This window comes from Numida meleagris, chromosome Z, assembly GCF_002078875.1.
Source record: "Numida meleagris isolate 19003 breed g44 Domestic line chromosome Z, NumMel1.0, whole genome shotgun sequence".
Taxonomy (NCBI): Eukaryota; Metazoa; Chordata; class Aves; order Galliformes; family Numididae; genus Numida; species Numida meleagris.
Window position 1 is genome coordinate 71,587,821 of NC_034438.1, and position 18,598 is coordinate 71,606,418.

At 41.1% G+C, this 18,598-nt stretch overlaps 1 protein-coding gene across 6 annotated transcripts in view; it reads left to right on the forward strand.

Annotated features, from left to right (window-relative positions):
- Window positions 1-18,598, forward strand: part of SEMA6A (semaphorin 6A) — a 113,861-nt gene that overhangs the window by 61,602 nt on the left and 33,661 nt on the right. For all 6 annotated transcript variants that reach the window (XM_021380551.1, XM_021380554.1, XM_021380555.1 and 3 more), the window contains exons 6-15: window positions 561-662; window positions 2,743-2,833; window positions 5,684-5,803; window positions 6,835-6,923; window positions 7,822-8,039; window positions 11,175-11,306; window positions 14,037-14,192; window positions 15,658-15,834; window positions 16,533-16,673; window positions 16,770-16,850. In XM_021380551.1, the coding sequence (XP_021236226.1) occupies window positions 561-662; window positions 2,743-2,833; window positions 5,684-5,803; window positions 6,835-6,923; window positions 7,822-8,039; window positions 11,175-11,306; window positions 14,037-14,192; window positions 15,658-15,834; window positions 16,533-16,673; window positions 16,770-16,850 (1,307 nt within the window). The remainder of the gene's footprint in view (window positions 1-560; window positions 663-2,742; window positions 2,834-5,683; window positions 5,804-6,834; window positions 6,924-7,821; window positions 8,040-11,174; window positions 11,307-14,036; window positions 14,193-15,657; window positions 15,835-16,532; window positions 16,674-16,769; window positions 16,851-18,598) is intronic.

An 18,598-nucleotide genomic window follows, 5' to 3' on the forward strand; every position in this document is an offset into this window, starting at 1 on the left:
GTTAACATTGCCTCAAAAGCTAAATGCTGCTGGCCATCCTCCTGTAGGGGCTTACTGAAAAGTTTATATGGCATATCAGTGTGTACAGATAGAGGATTGTTTCTCACACTAGTCTTCCCTTAGTGTAACATACAACTAACATGCATGAGGTCAGAATTAGATGTCGATTATGATTCTTTGTACTGCTTCACCTGCTACTTACAGTTGCTTTATGCAAATACATTGTGACTGTCTTACAGCAGCATAGATGAAAAGAAGATCAGATTTTCACTCCCGAGGGAAGCAACAGTGTTCAAACAAAATTCTAAGTGAATAGCAAAATCTGCACTATAACATGAATATCATATCATCGGTTCTCTGTAACCATCTTTAACCACTGGAAGAGAAATAAATTGCATCTCGCTCATTGTCAGTTAAACACTGTTGAAATAAAGCCCAGAATGTCACAGTGACTACCAGCCAATTTCATTCTAGACTTGACAATGAAAGATCACACTGAGAAAATAAAACCAGACACCCAAAGTTCAGTGGCTTAAATGCTTTCTATTGTTTTTCTTCAGGATGAATGTCATAATTTTATTAAGGTTCTCCTAAAAAGAAATGAGGATACATTGTTTATCTGTGGAACAAACGCCTTCAACCCTTCTTGCAGGAACTACAAGGTATGTGATCTGTTAGTGAGATTTCATTTATGACCTTTCCTTCTGTTGGATTTATTGCAACTATGCTGGCAACAGCATGAAGTGTGTCATTCAGCAGTACATCTTTCAATTCCGTAGCCCATCTATTCAAATATTTCCCATTTTTTTTAGGCTTGCAGCAATCCTATGTCATACAACTCTCATCAGTGCATGTCTTTGGAGTAGCTGTGAAATTAGCTCAGTTAGGCCTTGATACCTGGGCTCTGCTTTTTCATGCAGTGCTGTGTCCCACAGGTTATTTCTTATCCTTCAGGAAAAAAGAAAATTCAGCTTCACTAGTGCTGCTCCTGACAAAACCACGGGAGAGAATTCTTATTCTCTTCAGTGCTGTCAAAGTGAAAAACAGTATAAAGACATGGACATCGAGGAAAACAGCTTCCTTAGTGGTATTCACTACGACTGCTGCTCTTCCTTGCTTTTTCTGCAGTGCTGATTTACTTTGTTTAGCTACTGTATTGTCTACAGTCAAGGAAATGTGTTAGAGAAGTTCAGCATAGTCTTGTATTTCAGTCTCTGGAGGAAGAATCAGATTTATTCACGTATGAGCTTGCGTCACGCATCTGGTACAGGTAGCTGGTGTTCTTGTAACCTCTGTCTCTCTTCTTCCTCTCCTTGCATCTTGCTGTTCATGTGCAACTGTGTTTCCTGGCTTCAGTGCAATATTCAGTACTCCAGCACCATTTTGTTGCTTCATGGCCCTTGCTCCAGATGCCTTTGCTAGAAAGCTGCCTTTTTAACACAATGCAGATTTCCTTGCCATAAATGGCCCTCCTGACCCCTGCTGCAGGTGTTTCGTTCCCCACCACACATGGCCCCTTCAGGCTACCTCACCTGTCACTGAGCTGCCTTGTGCCAGACAGAGAAGGTCACCTCGGCACTTCCCCAGACTTTTCCTCTATTGCTGGGTTACAGAGAGAGATCACAAAAGTTGTGCCTAACAGAAAACAGGGCTATCCTTCTGTACTGCAAGGTGAAAGCATAGACCAGCCTGCGGTACAAGGCTCAGTATAGGGACAGCTGCACAGAACTGCATTTCCCCTCCCTGTCGTCTGTAGTGCTTTTCTGTCCTCAAGGAAGCGCAACTAATTCCCTTCACAAAGGATTTGGACAGAAAAGGCACATGACAGAAAATGAATGCTGACAGATCATCCACCAGAGGACTTAGGTGCTGTAACATTCAACCTAGAAGCTGGTGGGAATAGCTGATGCTGCCAGATGGGTTATTTTTCATGCTCTGTGAATCTGTACTGTGTGTGGTTCACATAGCGTGAGCTCCTCACGTTGCTTGAGTATGCTAGGGAGATGCTTATTCCCAAAATACTGATGTATAAGAATCTTAAGCAGGTAAGAGCTGTACCTTTCCCACAGAGCTTGCTAAACCCTCTTGAACTTACTGTAAAGTTGATCTGTGTATTTGTGTAATTACCAGTGCTTGGGGTGAATTTGTCTCCCAGGAGTTACAGTTAAGCCTCAGATTTTACAATTTCTGCGCAGATTAATTCTTGCCTGATGGTAAGAGGATTTCTCCATAACACAGCCTCAACTGATGCTTGGAGAGTGTCCTTCTGACTATGAAGAGGCACCGCTTTTGTGACTAGACCAGAAGGATCTCCGGACTTCGGGGGGAAAAATGCACACACACATAATTGTCCTAGTGTTTTTTCTTCTGACTGCTATGGCTTGCAGTCTTTTGCTGTGCATAAAAGCGCTTCTGTTGGGATATATTTTGAATCCATGCCAGAACCACGGGCCACGTAGCCCACTGCAGTTCAACAGGAAGCTTGTGTGCAGATAAAATATTGACTGAAGACTTTAGCAAAACGTGTGTAAAAAGTAAGAGTGGTTAGGCCTGAAAGAATGCCTGACTTACTGGATGCGCATTTTATTTAATGCTGTGTTTTTTGTCATGTTCTTCATTCATAGCCAAGAGGGCAGTTGCAGAAAGGGCTTTGCTCCCTGCCCAGAAATGAAGCTACTGTTAGCCTGGTCCTGGGTAAGAAGTCTTGCTCCTATATCTGAGGAGCTCCCTTTTGTTTTTCAGATGGATACACTGGAGTTCCTGGGAGATGAGTTCAGTGGAATGGCCAGGTGCCCCTACGATGCAAAGCATGCCAACGTTGCGTTGTTCGCGGGTAAAGAAGAGTGACTGAAATAATCTCTTTTGCTTTCCTTCCTGCAGCCCAGGCTTGCCATTGAGTCCAAATGCCAAGGTAGCAGAGGGAGTGGATAATGACTAAAAATAAGGGCCATAAGGAAATCACATGCACAGGAAGCCTTGCCTTGTCTGGGACTGGCTTCACTACCACAAACAGCATTGCTTGGAGCCTCAGTTTCTTGGTTCAATATTTCAGTGTTTCCTGGTGTCATAATAATACAATGCCAGACCAGCATGAGGCACCATTTCTGGCTGCATCCTGCTCCTGTGAAGGGCAAAAGCAAGCCTTATGTGATCTTTGATGAGGAAGAAGCAGGATATGCTGTTTAACAACTCTAAAGTTAATTTAGCCTTCATAATAGAAGAAAGGGTATGTTGGCTCCTTTCCTAGATGGAAAGGGAAGATGATTTTATTTTAAATCAGAGGACATCTTCTTGTTCTATTACCACTTGTAGTAAGCAAAGGACAGAAACCTGTTGGTAAATGATTATTTATGCTTCATGCAGCAGAATACTCTGATTCTGCTTTCTCTGATAGGTAAAATAGTGAGTGCTTATTAGCAGTGTTAGTTTGAGCTGTTGGTTGTGAAAAGGCATTTTGGTATTTCTCTTCATGTGCTCCTAATGAAATTGTTTCTCTATTGAACTTCTTTAAGTGTGAACCATTCTGGTCTTCTCTTGCATTTGTCTGTAAAGTTAGACGATAAAGATAGTGGAGAAGCCACCTGTGATAAAGTCAGTCCTTTCCAGTAGGTGTACAGAAAGCAGGGCCTGGGTATTTACCTGGAAATACTTTAGCAATTGCTCTCAATGTGTAAAGGTGTAGGAGTCTGAACATACTGCAGCCACTAAAAATCATGTCCATGGCCAAAGTGCTGCATCAGCTGCTGCTGCGTTTGAGCTGGCATGGTCTGCTTTACAAAAGAGAGATTTTATAGCTGGCTGTAAGAAAAATTACTTGCTCCCTGTACAGTATACCAGTGCATCCCTTTGTTTCAAAACAATAATGGTCATGATGATACTGGTAACACGTAATTTCTTAATTACAGTCCAAAGATCATAAAACTTGAAATTCTCTGATTGTAGCAGGTGATTCATAACCCACAGAGAAAACGGCACACCTTCAGAAAAAGGTGCATCTCAGGTGTCTCAGATTGCTGCCCTTGGGGCAGTCTGAGTCACCTGTCAGATGTGTCTTGTCCACTACACTGGCCAGAAAAGGCATTTCTAACCAACTTAATGTAAACATTTACCTACATATGGCTGAAGTGCGTAAGATGAGTCCCACGCTGTCGCTGTAGAAGTCCTCCCATTATTTGAAAATAATGTTTTTTATAGCAATAATCGCACTAGCTCTTGGGATGATTCAGTCTGAAAACAGTAGTGTCAAAATAAATTCTTATTGAATATGTCCTGTAAGCCTCCTAGCTTCATAAAATTAGTTCAGTATGGCGTACATATCGATCTCTGTGATAACTTTTCAGAGTTCAGTGAAACACAGTTTCAGAGCAGTTTAGGGCACTAATCCAGCTCATCTGAGTCTGCTGGGAGCGCTTACAAGAATATGGCTCTTCTTGCAGCTTGTAGCTATTTTAGCTGATATGTGTGAATTGTAATTAGTCACGTGGTCTTCAGCAACTTGGCAGGAAAAAAAATAAATGTGTGATTGTATTAACGTGAGTTCAGACATCCATAGCTAAACAGTTCAGCTTTTTATACTATTTTAAATTGGTTTTAGTATCTGCTTTTATTTCCTTTTTTTTTTCAAGCTCTGCTAAGAAAAAAAGCCTGTTCTTACATGATGATTGGAATTGCAGGGTTGAGAACAAGGAGAAAAGTCCTGCTAGTAAAAACCAGTCATAATTTTTAAATCCCAAGCTGAAATTAAACATTGTCTGTAGGTGCAGTGAGGAGCACTTATTATCACAAGAGGCTCTCTGCACACGCAGTAAGCAGCATCAAGGCCCAAGATAACCTCTTATCGTAGATGCATGCTGTTCTGATATTTTGTAGACACAACAGAGATTCAAGCTGCCGGCCTCATGCCACAGCATTGTGCTCCTACCAGCTGCCATGGTTCCAAGGTCTGCCTTTCAAGGGAAATCAGTCCCAAGTTATTGTGACCTGTGAACAGTTCTGACCAGCAGTATCAATTTAAGCTGCAGACAGAGCTCGTGCATTTACCTTCAGATGGTTTTGCATCTTTTGGTTGTCCTTGGGGTGCCAGTCTGTTGTCCCTTTCTTATCATTTGTCCTCCAGCGTCCTATCCTTTAAGAGAGAGAAATGGGTAAATCATGCTGAAATACCTAAACCACCACTTTAGAAGGGAAACATAGATAGTCAGTCCTCCTTTATCTCATCACATCCCTTTGCCTAGGTGCCCTGCACACTACTGAATTTTTAACTAGTGATCTTTGGCCCAAAAGTACTCACAGAGAAAAAACTTGAATAAGTGCCAGTTCACTGGCAGCCCCCAAGTCCTGTCTGATTTTCTCTCCTGGTTATAACTAATTTCTGTTGAGGCTTCTCCATATTTATTTTGCTCACATGCATAGGCAGAATTTATGAGCATTGAGCTAGAGACATTTGCAGATAAATTGAGTAGGGCAGATTAGTATGACTTAGCTAAGCTAGTGAAGAACTGCTTCATAAGGTTTCTTCTCCCACAAGATCCCTCCATTTAAAAATTTATGTTCAATCCCATTTACCTAGTTGGATTTTTTCACTTCAGTGTTCGTAAAGGGGATTCTCATTTGATTAGTGAGCAAAAGTAATTACATTATTCCTGTCATTCCCCACCCTGTTTCTTCTTTCCTTCCTCCCCAGAGGGAAAGCTGTATTCTGCCACAGTGACCGACTTCCTTGCGATAGATGCAGTCATATACCGGAGCCTTGGAGAAAGTCCAACTCTGCGGACAGTGAAACATGACTCAAAGTGGTTGAAAGGTAGATAAACAAAACAAGGGAAAGCCACATCTCTGATGACAGTCCTGGATTCCTGACAGACCTCTGTCATTTCATTTCAGCAATGGTTTCTAGCAAAGGGGAGCTGAATTGCATCTCTTACTTACAGTGATCTGTTTATCTCTTTTCCTCTTCTTCCCACCCCAAGCTACTGGACTTGACATAAACTGAGAGCGTAGTAGACCTGAATATATTCCAAAGAGCTTTCCAAGCTGAAGTCATCAGTTTACAGCTGTTGGATGTGAAGGCTGGAATTTTCAGAGCTCAGTGTACTTAGTGTGCTCAGTCTGTGTCTGAAGCACTGAAGCACTCCCTTCCCTGGCAGCGTATTAGGTACTAGTCAGGGCTTCGTGAAGGACAGAGAATTTGTCCTGAAACATTAAGATTCGTCAATGAAAAGCAAAATTATAGGAATATTGCACAAAGCCTTCCATTTATAGTTCCTAGGTACTGTGCAGCTGCCATTGAATTAGGCAATGTGTGCTCTAAATGCCCTCATTGTTAAGAATGGTGCTGTTTAGCTTCACGTAGGCGTTATGAATAGTTAACATTTGGAGTGATTTTAACAGTGAGTAAAGCCATAGTTTGAAGGCTTTTTCTGCATGCAGAAATGTTTTGCCAGGTGTTGACATTAGCAGTCCCACTTTGCTTGTTGCTGCAGACATGTATGCGCAGAAACACTAACATGGCTTGTTATTCCCTCCGCATACAGCCTCCAAGCCATAAAGAGCTCTGTTTGAAGCCCCAGGCATGCACTACATATTGCCTCTTCACCCTCCTTTGTCCACCATGCTGCGCAGACGTGCAGTGGCAAACACTCCACAGCCTTGCAGGGGTTTTCTGCAGGCTGGCCCCAGGGGTGCTGCATTCCAGGCAGGGGCTCCTCTCAGTTCTGAAACGGGCTCACCTCACGAGGGGTTTGAATTTTCAGCACTTAGTGCAAATGCTTCTTTCTGCACACACAGTGCTTGCATGCTATATGCTGCACATGGAATGTCTTGTCTCTTTCCTAGAACCATACTTTGTCCAGGCAGTGGACTACGGCAATTATATTTACTTCTTCTTCCGGGAAATAGCAGTGGAGTACAACAGCATGGGAAAGGTAAGGGCAAAAACGTTGCCTCAAATGGCTTAGTGACATTCAGGAGGAGAAAAACATATGCTATTCTTGGCGTGGTGCTATTAGGAATGACCTTGAAATGAAAACCATAAATCATGATGACAAGGTCATCATTTTGAGAAGTTCCCTATCAAGCAAGCCAAAAGGTGGGCTGGAGTGAGAGACATTCCGCTGTCTTGAAAGGAAACAGGGTGGTTTCTGACAGTGGTGACTTACGCTGGAATCTCTTTTCCCAGTCATGAAAAGCACAAGGCAAATGAAGTACATTCAGTGTGCTAATCAGTTGTGCTTCTAAATGACTTCTAAAGCACGACGGTATTTGTCTTTAAGAAATCTGACTTTGAGCAATCAAGGGGAGAAATTTTGCGCTCTGCCGTTCTTCAAAGAATAATTAAACACTTACTGCATTTTTGTGAATTTCACAATAGTTTTCTGACTAAGCAGTCAGAAAAACTGACCAAGGTCACAAAGGTGGAGGGCAGGAATAAAAGCCCAGCAAGATTTGCATAGTTTTTAAGTGCTGAAAATACGAGAGTCAGAGCAGGCAGTGTGGGTTTGCAGGGACTGTGAATATAAAATGTGCTATTGTTTGGGGAAATAGAAAGCTAAGCAGTCTGTATGGAAATGAGTTTTATTTGGGTTGAGAACAGATCTCTTGAAGGATTTATGGCTGTGTATTAAATGCCACAGCCTTATCATCTATAACACACTGTTCCAAAGCTGAATTTTTCTCAGTTTCTTATTGTCACAGATTATGGAAACATGGGATTAAATTAAGCACCTTGCTGTGTCGTTTCAAATGTTTTAAATGCAGAATTCCTGTAGAGTCTTTGAGTTAAACATTTCATTTTCTCTAATATTTCTGCTATCCTCCTTCCAGGTAGTTTTCCCGAGGGTGGCTCAGGTTTGCAAAAATGATATGGGAGGATCTCAGAGAGTGCTGGAAAAACAGTGGACTTCCTTCCTCAAGGCTCGTTTGAACTGCTCAGTTCCTGGCGATTCACACTTCTACTTCAACATACTGCAGGCAGTTACAGATGTTATCCATTTCAATGGCCGGGATGTTGTTTTAGCAACCTTCTCCACTCCATATAACAGGTAATAGGCACAATAATCTTTTGTTTCCTTTACGTTTTGCTTTTCATTGCAGTTTCTTCTTACTCTATAAAGATACAAGCAGTGATTGCTCATACAATGTAATTATTATGTACCATGCACTTACCGATAGTTTGTGTTTCATTTTAAGATATCCTGGCATTGCTTACTACATTTTATATCTGATAATTTAGAACAGCTTTCAAACATTTACTATCTGGACGTGTTCCTTGGACATTTTCTTTACGTGAGAATAATTCAGACCAGCCGCCAAGGAGTTTTGCAGAGTATAACTTTCAGAAGAGAAAACAGAGTTTTCCTTTCTTGCAGAGAAAGGACTGAGTCTGTCCCATTTGCATCCGCCTTCCCTCTGTTTCATGGATCTCTACTAACTCTTGTGTTTTCTCCTGGGAAAACTGTGGACCTCAGCCTTGTTGCAGGCTGCAGAGGAAGTTCTCCAAATCAGAACAAGGAGAGCAGAGAGGCTGAATAGAGTTTCACAGTCTGTCAGTCCCTGCTTTGCCCATTTTTTCTCATAGAGGGATGTCTTGAACTCCTCACACTTAGCCAGCCAATCTTACGAGTTTTTACCCCCTTGGGTAGCTGCACACATGATTGACTTTTGTGAGCAAGAGGGAAAGGAGGAGCTCTGCTAGACAAAAAGACTCTTCCTTTTCCTGACCACATCAGCATATCTTCATGATGCAGAGTCTACATACAGGAGTCCTAATCTTGCTTAAGCAGAACAGTGACACAGCAAGCAGGTTCCAGTAAGAGGAGTAATTCCACAAGCACCTGTGTTTCATTGTACATGTGGTTTCCAAGTGCATCGGTTCACATGTTAAGAATTTATTGCTGTTGCACATTATAATGTGTTTCTCCAGAAGTTATTAGAATAGAAACTGTATCTTAATTATTGAGGTCTCATGGAGAAGTTAGAAAAGTATTCATAGTCTAATTAAAAGACATATTGCTGTTTCACAGGGTAATGCTTGAGCTGAAATGGGAATTTTATTGCTGAAATTCATCTGGTTTTACTGCACGCTTGCCACCTTTTGTCAAAGCCTGGCCATAGTAAGATCATGCACAGAGCTGAATTCAAATGAGAGTAAGCCCAGCCCTCGACTGTTTAATCACTTCTTTGGACATCAAAACAATAGGAACTTCAATGAAAAAATTAAGTCACCAGGGAATAAAGTCTGAAATTAAGATGATCTCTTTTTATGCAAAATGTCTCAATAAAAACAAGCAAATGGAGTGTCTTCAATAGCAAATATGCTCTATCTTGAGATTATCTATAAATTGAGATGTCTTCCTACTCTGCTAGAATTTCCTGTGGTGTGTCATGAATAATCCTTTACTTTAAATCCTGTGTTTTAAAATCTAAGTTCTTGGTTCTAAAATCAAGATCCTACATATAGGCACTGTTTTTTACCAGGCATTGGAGATGACAGGAAGGCACATAGGACATAGGACGCCTCATAAACAGACCTACCTCTGACATGCACACAGCTCTCTCATTCCTCCTTCTCTGAGGAAAAGCTTCAACACATGCCTTTCATCTCTGGAACAAGAACATCCCCCTAGAATGAGTTGGAGAAGATCTCAGTTCAATCTGATATCAACCAGTGTGGGAGCTGGTGATGGGTTGTAGTTAGTGCATGAGAGATTGCTTGGCTGTGACCTTCAGTCCTCCATCCATGTTGTTTTTATGGCACCGTGGACCTGCTAATTGCCATCCCCCACAGAAAAAGATTTTGCAGCCTTCTCAGTAGTGATCCTTCCGTCACTTTGGAAACATGTTGAGGACGGTTCTCTACACATCTAGTTCTAAACAGTAACCCTCAAGATTTTAGGGTTGTTTCTGATTTAGTGCTTAATTCAGCAGTATGCAAGGCCTATCTGAAGTGAGACTTGCTGCGGACTAGGATGTGGTCCTGTTTGCTGCCAAGTACACCCCTGACCTTACATCAAAATTCATGTGGCTACTTCTCCTTAAAACTATCACTGTGTAATATCACGTTAATGTAAAGCTTTGAAGTAAGTTTCCTTCCATATAAAAACCTAGCCTGTGGAGATCAAAGTTAGACTATTATTGTCTCCCTACTTGTTCTTTCCTTCAGTAATAAGCATTTCAGAGCCTTTTAATATTCAAGCAATTATTCTCTTATCAATTTATGCACCCTTATAAGTTTGGTATTATTCTCTGTAACAGTATTACAGTTCCTACATTTTCTCTTTGGTATGTAATAGCCTACTAGCTAAAAGCAGGATTGAAAGCCTCAGCCAGTTCGGTTCATGCTATTTATCTGATAAAATCAAGCAGAGAAATCAGACAAGAATACAGTAGTTAATGTGTAAAAAGTGAAGGGTGGATAAATGAATAATTCATGCTTCCAAGTGAGTGGCCATGGGAAAATCCTAAGCTTTTCAGAAAGTACGTAGGTAAGGTTGTAATTATGTTTAGACAGTACTACCATGTAGTTGCTTGCAAGTTGAAATTTACAACGTTATCGTCTAAAAATACAATTGTGTTTGCTTCTACAAGCTCTTTACACCTCACTGAGTGATTGAGTTAAGCAAATTGCTGCACATAGTTAACTTCTTTCTATTGGGAAAACCCAATGGAGATGAGGCTGTAAGAAGATGGAGTAATAATGTGCAAATGCAAATGGCACAGTGCAGTATGCTTCCAGTTTGATCAACTCCAACTTCTGATCTGTCTACAGTGTATTTTTGAGGCATGACAGGGACTGTGAGAATTCATACTGAGAACATGTTGTGACTTACAAGAACTTAAATTTCCAAATAATGTGCTCTAAATGAGAGTAGCTGTTACTCTTCATGCATTACCAGTCATACACGGAGTTTTCCAGATTCTGTTCCATTTTCAAGATTATTGCAATTAATTTTCTCTATAGAGGCTTTGAAACAAATTGTGTTGGCAGGAGCTGTCTGCTGATTGGTACATTTCAGTCTTTTCCACAGAGCTGGCTTTTCCTGTCAATACTCAGAGGTTACAGAGTTCAGAATTGAGTAGCCTGTGACAGGAAAACTTCTATACAGCATGTTTGTCACTCAAGATTTTATGCATAACTGCAGAGTGAGTAACAATTTCTGGGAAATATCACTTTGCAGCATCCCTGGCTCTGCAGTCTGTGCCTATGACATGGTTGACATTGCCACTGTATTCACTGGGAGATTCAAAGAACAAAAGTCTCCAGACTCCACGTGGACACCGGTTCCTGATGAAAGAGTGCCCAAACCCAGGTATGCCTGATGTGTAGTAATATTGTTCTGCTGCTGCATGCACAGTCTTTGACAATCTGAACAGCCTTTTAAGGTACAGATATGAATGAAGATATATACTGTAATTGTGAAATATGATTTAAGTCGCATTTGTACAGAAGTCAGAATTTTCTTGCTTAAACTAGATTTGTGTAATGTAAAGCAAGCCAGATTTAGATCCGCTTGGTCATAATAAATGCCAGATGAATAGTGGTACGAGTTACTTGTTGCATATTGGTTCAGTAATGAGTGTATCTCATAGCAAAGCGTGCACTAATTCTGGGCTAACATACAATTTACTTGCCATAGAAGATGCATCTGGGTTGGGAGAGCAGGAGTAGGAGGAGCAGCATTCCATCAGAATGGAGACTTGTTTTATCTCATTCCTCCTGAATTGTTTTTCCCACTCCACTTCTCTCCTGTTTGCACGTCAGTCTGTTTTTACACTCTATTCATATTTCCTGAATGCATCCATTTTGTTAGTTATTATTGACAGCCCTTTGTTAACCCATTTACACCAGTGGCATTATGCTCTGAGAATATGATGTAAATGTAAATAGAGCAAATCCACTAATTTTAGTCTAGTGATAGCACTTTAATATATGTTTTGTATCATCTGTAATATCCTTAGTAACTTAAAAAAAAAATCTAAAGCTCTGTGGTGGCAACTAGGCTTCTATGTAAGTCCATATTTGGCCCATCGTGTTCTAGACATTTGCCAACTTTACTGTCCCTATGCTGTGTTTATTCTGATGCTGTCAGTCAGGAGAAGAACCTGGGCATGCCTGAAAAATCTCATCAGTTCTGTGTCTATTTTCAGTCTGAGCCCTAGAAAGGCACCTGCCTGTATTGGTCCTGGATTTTCTTCTCCTTTTTGCATTGTTTCAACAACTCACTGATTTCACGAGCTGCTTTGATAGAGTAAGATGGCATGAGAGTTCTAAGGTCATTTATTTGAAAATGATAGCCGTATATAGAATATTGGCAGAGAAGAGGGAAAAGGACAAAGAGAAAATGTTCTTTCTTGTGAGTGGAAAGGGAGAAGAGAAAGTTGCATTATAAATTTGTGAGACAGTCCGATGGCATGCTAACAGTTAGGCTGAAGATGGGATAGTACTGCTTATTCTAAGTCAGTAGGAGATAATGTGAACTGAATCAGTGAAGTGTGTAATACAATATTTGGCCTTCAATCTGCTAAATAAAATAATCATTACTTGTAACTCATGTTGAAATTCATAAGAGAGGCAAAAGATGATTTTGAAATAAGGTCATTTTTGTTTGGATATCTCAGAATGGTGCAGAAACGTTAGTGCTCTAATTGATCCTAACATTTCTCAGAGACATACTGGAAATTTTCAGGGTCCTTGCTTCCCTTTTTTGCTGAGATGAACAGGAGGGTTTACTCAGTTTTATGTCTACTCAACTAAACCACTCTTGAGATTAAAATAGGGTTAATCCAATCATGTGATCAGGATTTAGGGAGAAATAAGCCTCTAGATTAGATATAGAGAAACTCTAGGTACTGTGTTGCCAGAAAGCATAGACTGCTCCCTAGAGAATTTCACCTAATGAATCAGTGCCCTTCCAAGGACCTAGTGATGACCTTGATTTATCCTCTATTGCTAATTCTATATGTAGTTACAAAACAATCTGAATATTTTGGACCTGGAGAGCACACAGAGCTGTGCAGGACTAAAGCCTCTGACCCAATTAGTCCCTTGCTACCTACATAACGTTTAGTTACCTAAGGTTTGAATATTTATCTAAATCTGAGTGGCAGATATGTTCAAGGTGCCATTATTCCATTGATGTCAGTGGCTCTACCCACTTTAGACCAGATGAAGATTGAACTCTGCAGAATGTGTATACATGGATGATCCATCTTTTGTTTTTTCATGTCACAGTGGTTCAGAGGCTGAGGAATCATAATGGTCCAGGAAATTAGATCAAATGAAATGCTGGAGAAAATAATCCACAAAATGTTAAATACAGGCAAAGAATTACGCTGCTTACAGTGCAGTGATTACCTGTTGAGGCAGGAAGGTTTAGTTAGCTGGAGAAGGAGGGCAGATTTTAGGAATGCAGTAAGTAGATTTGAATTTAAATTGTCCAGAAATGATTCAATAATGTCTCAGTGGAAGTCCTTTATGTGCTACAACACTTAAGTTCTCTTGTCCAGACCAACTTAAAGGATAAAACTAATGCTCACATGGATGCTTGCTGGGTTTTCTTCTTCAGTAGTCTTCTTTCTACCAGACAGTATTGAAAGCAGCACTCTTCCACCCATTTTATAAAAGCAATTTCTCTCTGTATGTTAAAGGCTAGTTTTATTTCAGGAAAGAACAGTCAGGTAGGCAAGATACAGATCAGAGAACATCTATGCCAGTGAACAGCATCAAGTCAAATACAAACATACAGTAGTAAAACTCCATGTGAGTGGATAGTCTAAAAACCATGTTTGTTAAACTCCTGCTAAAGAAATGTGTTTGTGCTTTTAGGTGGCAGCATGGAAGTACCTTTGAGTGGCAGTTAGAGCTTTGTTTGGGGTTTTCCTGAGAGTCTGAACAAGGCCAGCATATTCTCAGTCCTTTATTTAAACCCTTGCAATGCACTTCAGATTTCACTGAGGGTGTCGTGACAGTTGTTACAGAAAGGAGATTTGCACTTATGTGTCAAGTAAGTGTTCTGGCTTTATGTTCTTCTTTTATTTAGACCTGGTTGTTGTGCTGGCTCTACATCATTAGAAAAATACGCAACCTCTAGTGAGTTCCCAGATGACACTCTGAACTTCATCAAAACACACCCACTGATGGATGAGGCTGTGCCTTCCATTGTCAATCGGCCCTGGTTCCTGAGAACGATGGTCAGGTAAGTACCTCCAAATGGACTCTTTCTCATTGTTGACTGTCAGGTTGTGCTAATGATCTTGTTTACAGTACTCTCAAATTCTGTGGATATCCTTGGTATGCTGGGCATGACTCCAGGTAGGGAAGATGGCAGTGCTGAGCCGATACTGTAGAACTCCCTGAGCAGCTTCCAATATAGGAAAAAACTTAATCCTTTCCAACTCTGCTGTGCTGAAACTGGATCGTGGAGGAAATGCAGTGCAGGGAAGGTTGACCTGCCTCTTGGCTTATGGGTCAATGTTTGAAACAGCTCTGTAGAAAACTTTGGGCAAGGATCAACAGATCGCCCAGGGATACGTATACAGGATACAAACACACCTGCCAGGATATGTTCACCGGATATGAAGATGTCTGCTGTGATATATGCTGGTATGTTTTACTGTTTACAGAAGTGTAAAGGGAAAACTGATTGCATAATCTGTATCCTTTCTATTACAAGACAAAAATAATAAAGAGGAGATTTGAACGAAGACTCATAAATCAACAAGCCTCAAACACTCCATACCCTCCCTCTGAAAATATGTTCCCACTCTCATGTCATGCTGTGATCGCTAAACCACTTATCTGCCCTTCAGTTGTTAATTGAATAATTTGAAAAATTTAGCCCTGTTTTCCTCTCTTCCTCTGTACGAGGGTGAAATTTTGTATCAAGACCCTGGTACTGAAGTGGGGTTTACAAAATCCTGATGCAGTATTATGCAGCTGCATTGCCATGCGATATTGCCATGCTGCATTTTAGCTGTGTGTGTCCGACCAAAGATGAGAGCAACATGCTCTGCAGGGTGCCTTCTTTTGACCTCCAGTACCAGGTAACCAATAGTATCAAATCACCAGTACTCACTCTCAGTAAGTTCTGTAATCCCACAGTTTGATCCCATTTTGGCACTAAAATCACTTAGTGGTTGCTATGTGATTATTTTTAGTCAAATAAAATGAAATTTAGCTTCCCAGCATTGCACTAACACAACTTTTCCTGACAAAAAGTTGAATGCAGATCCATTATCATTATTCTTCTTCTTAACGTGGTTGAGCTTGAAATTAAAAAAAAAATTAAAAATCACAGTGCTGATTTTCTTTCCCTGCCTGTAGAAGTCATCAAGCTAGTACTTTGCTTTTGTTTGGAAGGATAATTCCTAAATTGCCTCAGACTCTTTAACAGTTCTGCCTTCTGCTTGAGGTTTGCTGCTGCAGCTATGTTTGCTAACTGACATCTGGACATGCACACAAACACACGGAAATTCCCTACCATTTGGGCAGCCAAACTGGTACAGTCTGTGTTGACTTACAGGGTTACTCAGCTAGAAAAAGTGCTTAAATATGTTATATGATCACCCAAGGGCTATCACACAGATATTTTAAGTGGAAAAAGTGATAAAATAAATGGCAATCTAATCCGCATGATGCAAAATGCTGTATTGTTATTCTAGATACCGCCTGACCAAAATTGCTGTTGACTCTGCTGCTGGGCCGTATCAGAACTACACTGTGGTTTTCTTGGGATCAGAGAAGGGAATCATCCTGAAGTTCTTGGCACGGACAGGAAACAGTGGTTTCCTAAATGACAGCCTTTTCCTGGAGGAGATGAACGTTTACAATCCTGAAAAGTGTGTATCTGATTCTTTTTACTTGTGTATGGGTGACTTCTGACACTTCTGATTTCCCAAAGAGCAAGTTGTCCCATGAAAAAGGAAGTGTTTAGAGAAGCCAAGTTTTTCTGAGTAGTTTTAAATTGTTTGGAGGGATGTCTGGTTATCGGCCCCTACATTGAAATGAAAGATTTTTCATCCAGTATGTGTAGACAATAGCCCATCCTATGCAACAGCTGACTGATAATTAAAAGAAATTCTGCAAAGGAAGATTAATTTTCTAATCCTATAAAAAGTGTGATTCCTCTCCAAATAGCTCATCAAACAGCAAGCTAGTCTCCAAGGGAAATTTCTGGCATTTTAGCCTTCCTTAAATATGCCTAAAGGGACACTGAAGTGGGCCATAAGCATGCAGAAATTTCAGCTACTTTGAGTGCTGGAGAAGAATAAACAGAAAAACTGAAGGGCTTTCAGAAGGCTTGTCTGGTGTGCAGTCTCTCTCCACCTCTCCTCCCTTTGTCCCATGCACTTTTATTACTTAGTTATATGTGTTTTTACTGGTGTTTTTAGTGGCTATTGTGTATTCTTTCACCTTGCCTTGTTCAGGTTTTGTTTCTGGTGGCCTTTGTTTCCTTTTCAAATTGAGGAACCATTAGTTTTTCATCTGGTTTCCCAGCAGAACTCCTTTGTAACTGTTTCTCCCTTTGTCAAATCAGGTGCAGTTACGATGGCATGGAAGACAAGCGTATTGTGGCTATGCAGCTCGACAAACCCAGCAGCGCCCTTTATGTTGCCTTCTCCACCTGTGTCATCAAGGTTCCCTTGGGGCGGTGTGAGCGTCATGGCAAATGCAAAAAGTACGTACTTTGGGCCAGCTCTTGCCCTCTTGTCAGAAGCCTGCGTGCCAGGCATGGGAACATCCCAAAATGCTTCCTCTGCTCTTTTTTCTCAAGGGCCTGCATAGCATCCAGAGACCCCTACTGCGGCTGGGTGAAGGAGAGCGGGGCGTGCACACAGCTGGTCCTTGGTGCTAAGTGAGTAATGACTCCTGCTGGATGAGTACGAGGCAGTGGCAGTGGCGCCGGGGAGACTTGGACTGAGCTGTTTGAAACGTGGGGCTCTCAGGGAAGAAAAATGCGTGAAGTGTTTGTTCCTGCCCTGTTTGCATTCTCTGAAATTTCTCACCATTTTTTTTTTTGGTGTGAACTCTCAGCTGACTGGTAACTGCTGAAAGAAGAGGAAGAAGAAAATGAAAGAGCTGTACTAAAGCCCACGTGTTGTTGAAAAGAGGGAACTGGATGGCTTATGTCTGGACCAGCCCACACTGGAGCCATCACAGCTGATTAAAGAGGCAGTAGAATCCAAATTAGATTACTGAAGCAATTTGTCCACTGGAAACAAAACCAGTCCTTCTAATTTACTGTGCATTACTAAGAGGAATCACAGGGCACAGAAAGAACTTAAAGTAGATTCAGAGAAGGGCTGGATCTCCCCTTGCTGAACAGTGGAATTCAATTATTTCATAATAATAGAAACTCTGTGAAGCTTTGTTTAAATATGATTACCTAAGTCTCCTTGCAGGGAGCAGATCAATTTCAGACATCCCATTCCTTGGGTACATCTGACACAGCTCACACTTGCCCACTCTGACATGCAGCTTAACCTCAAGTGTTGCACAAATGTGACATAACCACAACAGCCCCACAGCCAATCCAGCTTACACCTACTTCTGTACTTTATTATAAAATGGATAGTTACCATTCCTTTATTTATTCCATGGTCTTAATTAGCTGATAAATTCCAACTGTTTTGTCCATTGTGGATATTATAGCTTTATCTGTCTGAATATGCTTTATCACAGAATTGGGAACAGGTCGTTTTGTAGAATAACATTAAAGTGCACTTGCGTACGTATAAGGGTTTCTCAGCGTTCTTTAAGTACTTGAGATTTTTTGCACTTGGCCATGAGAAGTTTTAGGGGACTTATACACCTTACCCTCAAAAGTGGCTCTTCTGTTCTCATCTGACCATGAGAAAAAAAAGTTGTTTACTTTGACTGGACTGACAGCACTGGAACAGGCTGCCCGGAGAGGCCACTGTGTCTCCTTCTCTGGAGATACTCAAAAACCCACCTGGACACTTTCCTCTGCAAGCTACTCTAGGGATCCTGCTTTAGTGTAGAGTTGGAATGATCGTCAGAGGTCCCTTCTAGTCCCTGCAACTCTGTGATTCTGTGAGACAGAAATGGTGTAGCCTGCAGTGGTGCAGTCCACAGGTGAGCAAGGCAGGTCACTCTCTACCCAATGCATAGCACTTAGGAAGAAGATGCAGATCAACTTTCAGATGTCTGAGGAACTTCTAAATTATCCAACAGGATAACAGGTGCCCTCCTGGAATAGGTGACAGTTGAGCAGGAGTTTTAAGAACACAGCTCTGGGAATTAGGTGTATGCAAGGATAATTATTCATCAACGGCAGGATCCTAACTAATGTAGACAAATGCTTGTGCTGGAGGTTTTCCAAGGCTCTCGTCACTCCTCTTTTACCATATTGGGAACTTGGAAGGGCAGCTTCACAAAATTTCTGGCACAGGTTAAAAGCCTAAGTTGGGCATGCCAGCTAGGAAAGCCTGTACATATTTATCAATCAAGGCTCCTAGATTCAGTGTAATTCACTTTGTGATCTGGACCTTGTGACCTGCAACCTTGTCCAATGCAATACTTAAATAACTTTGAAAATGTAGATTGTGTTTCCCCAGCACAGTACCTAGCTCATAGGTTAGC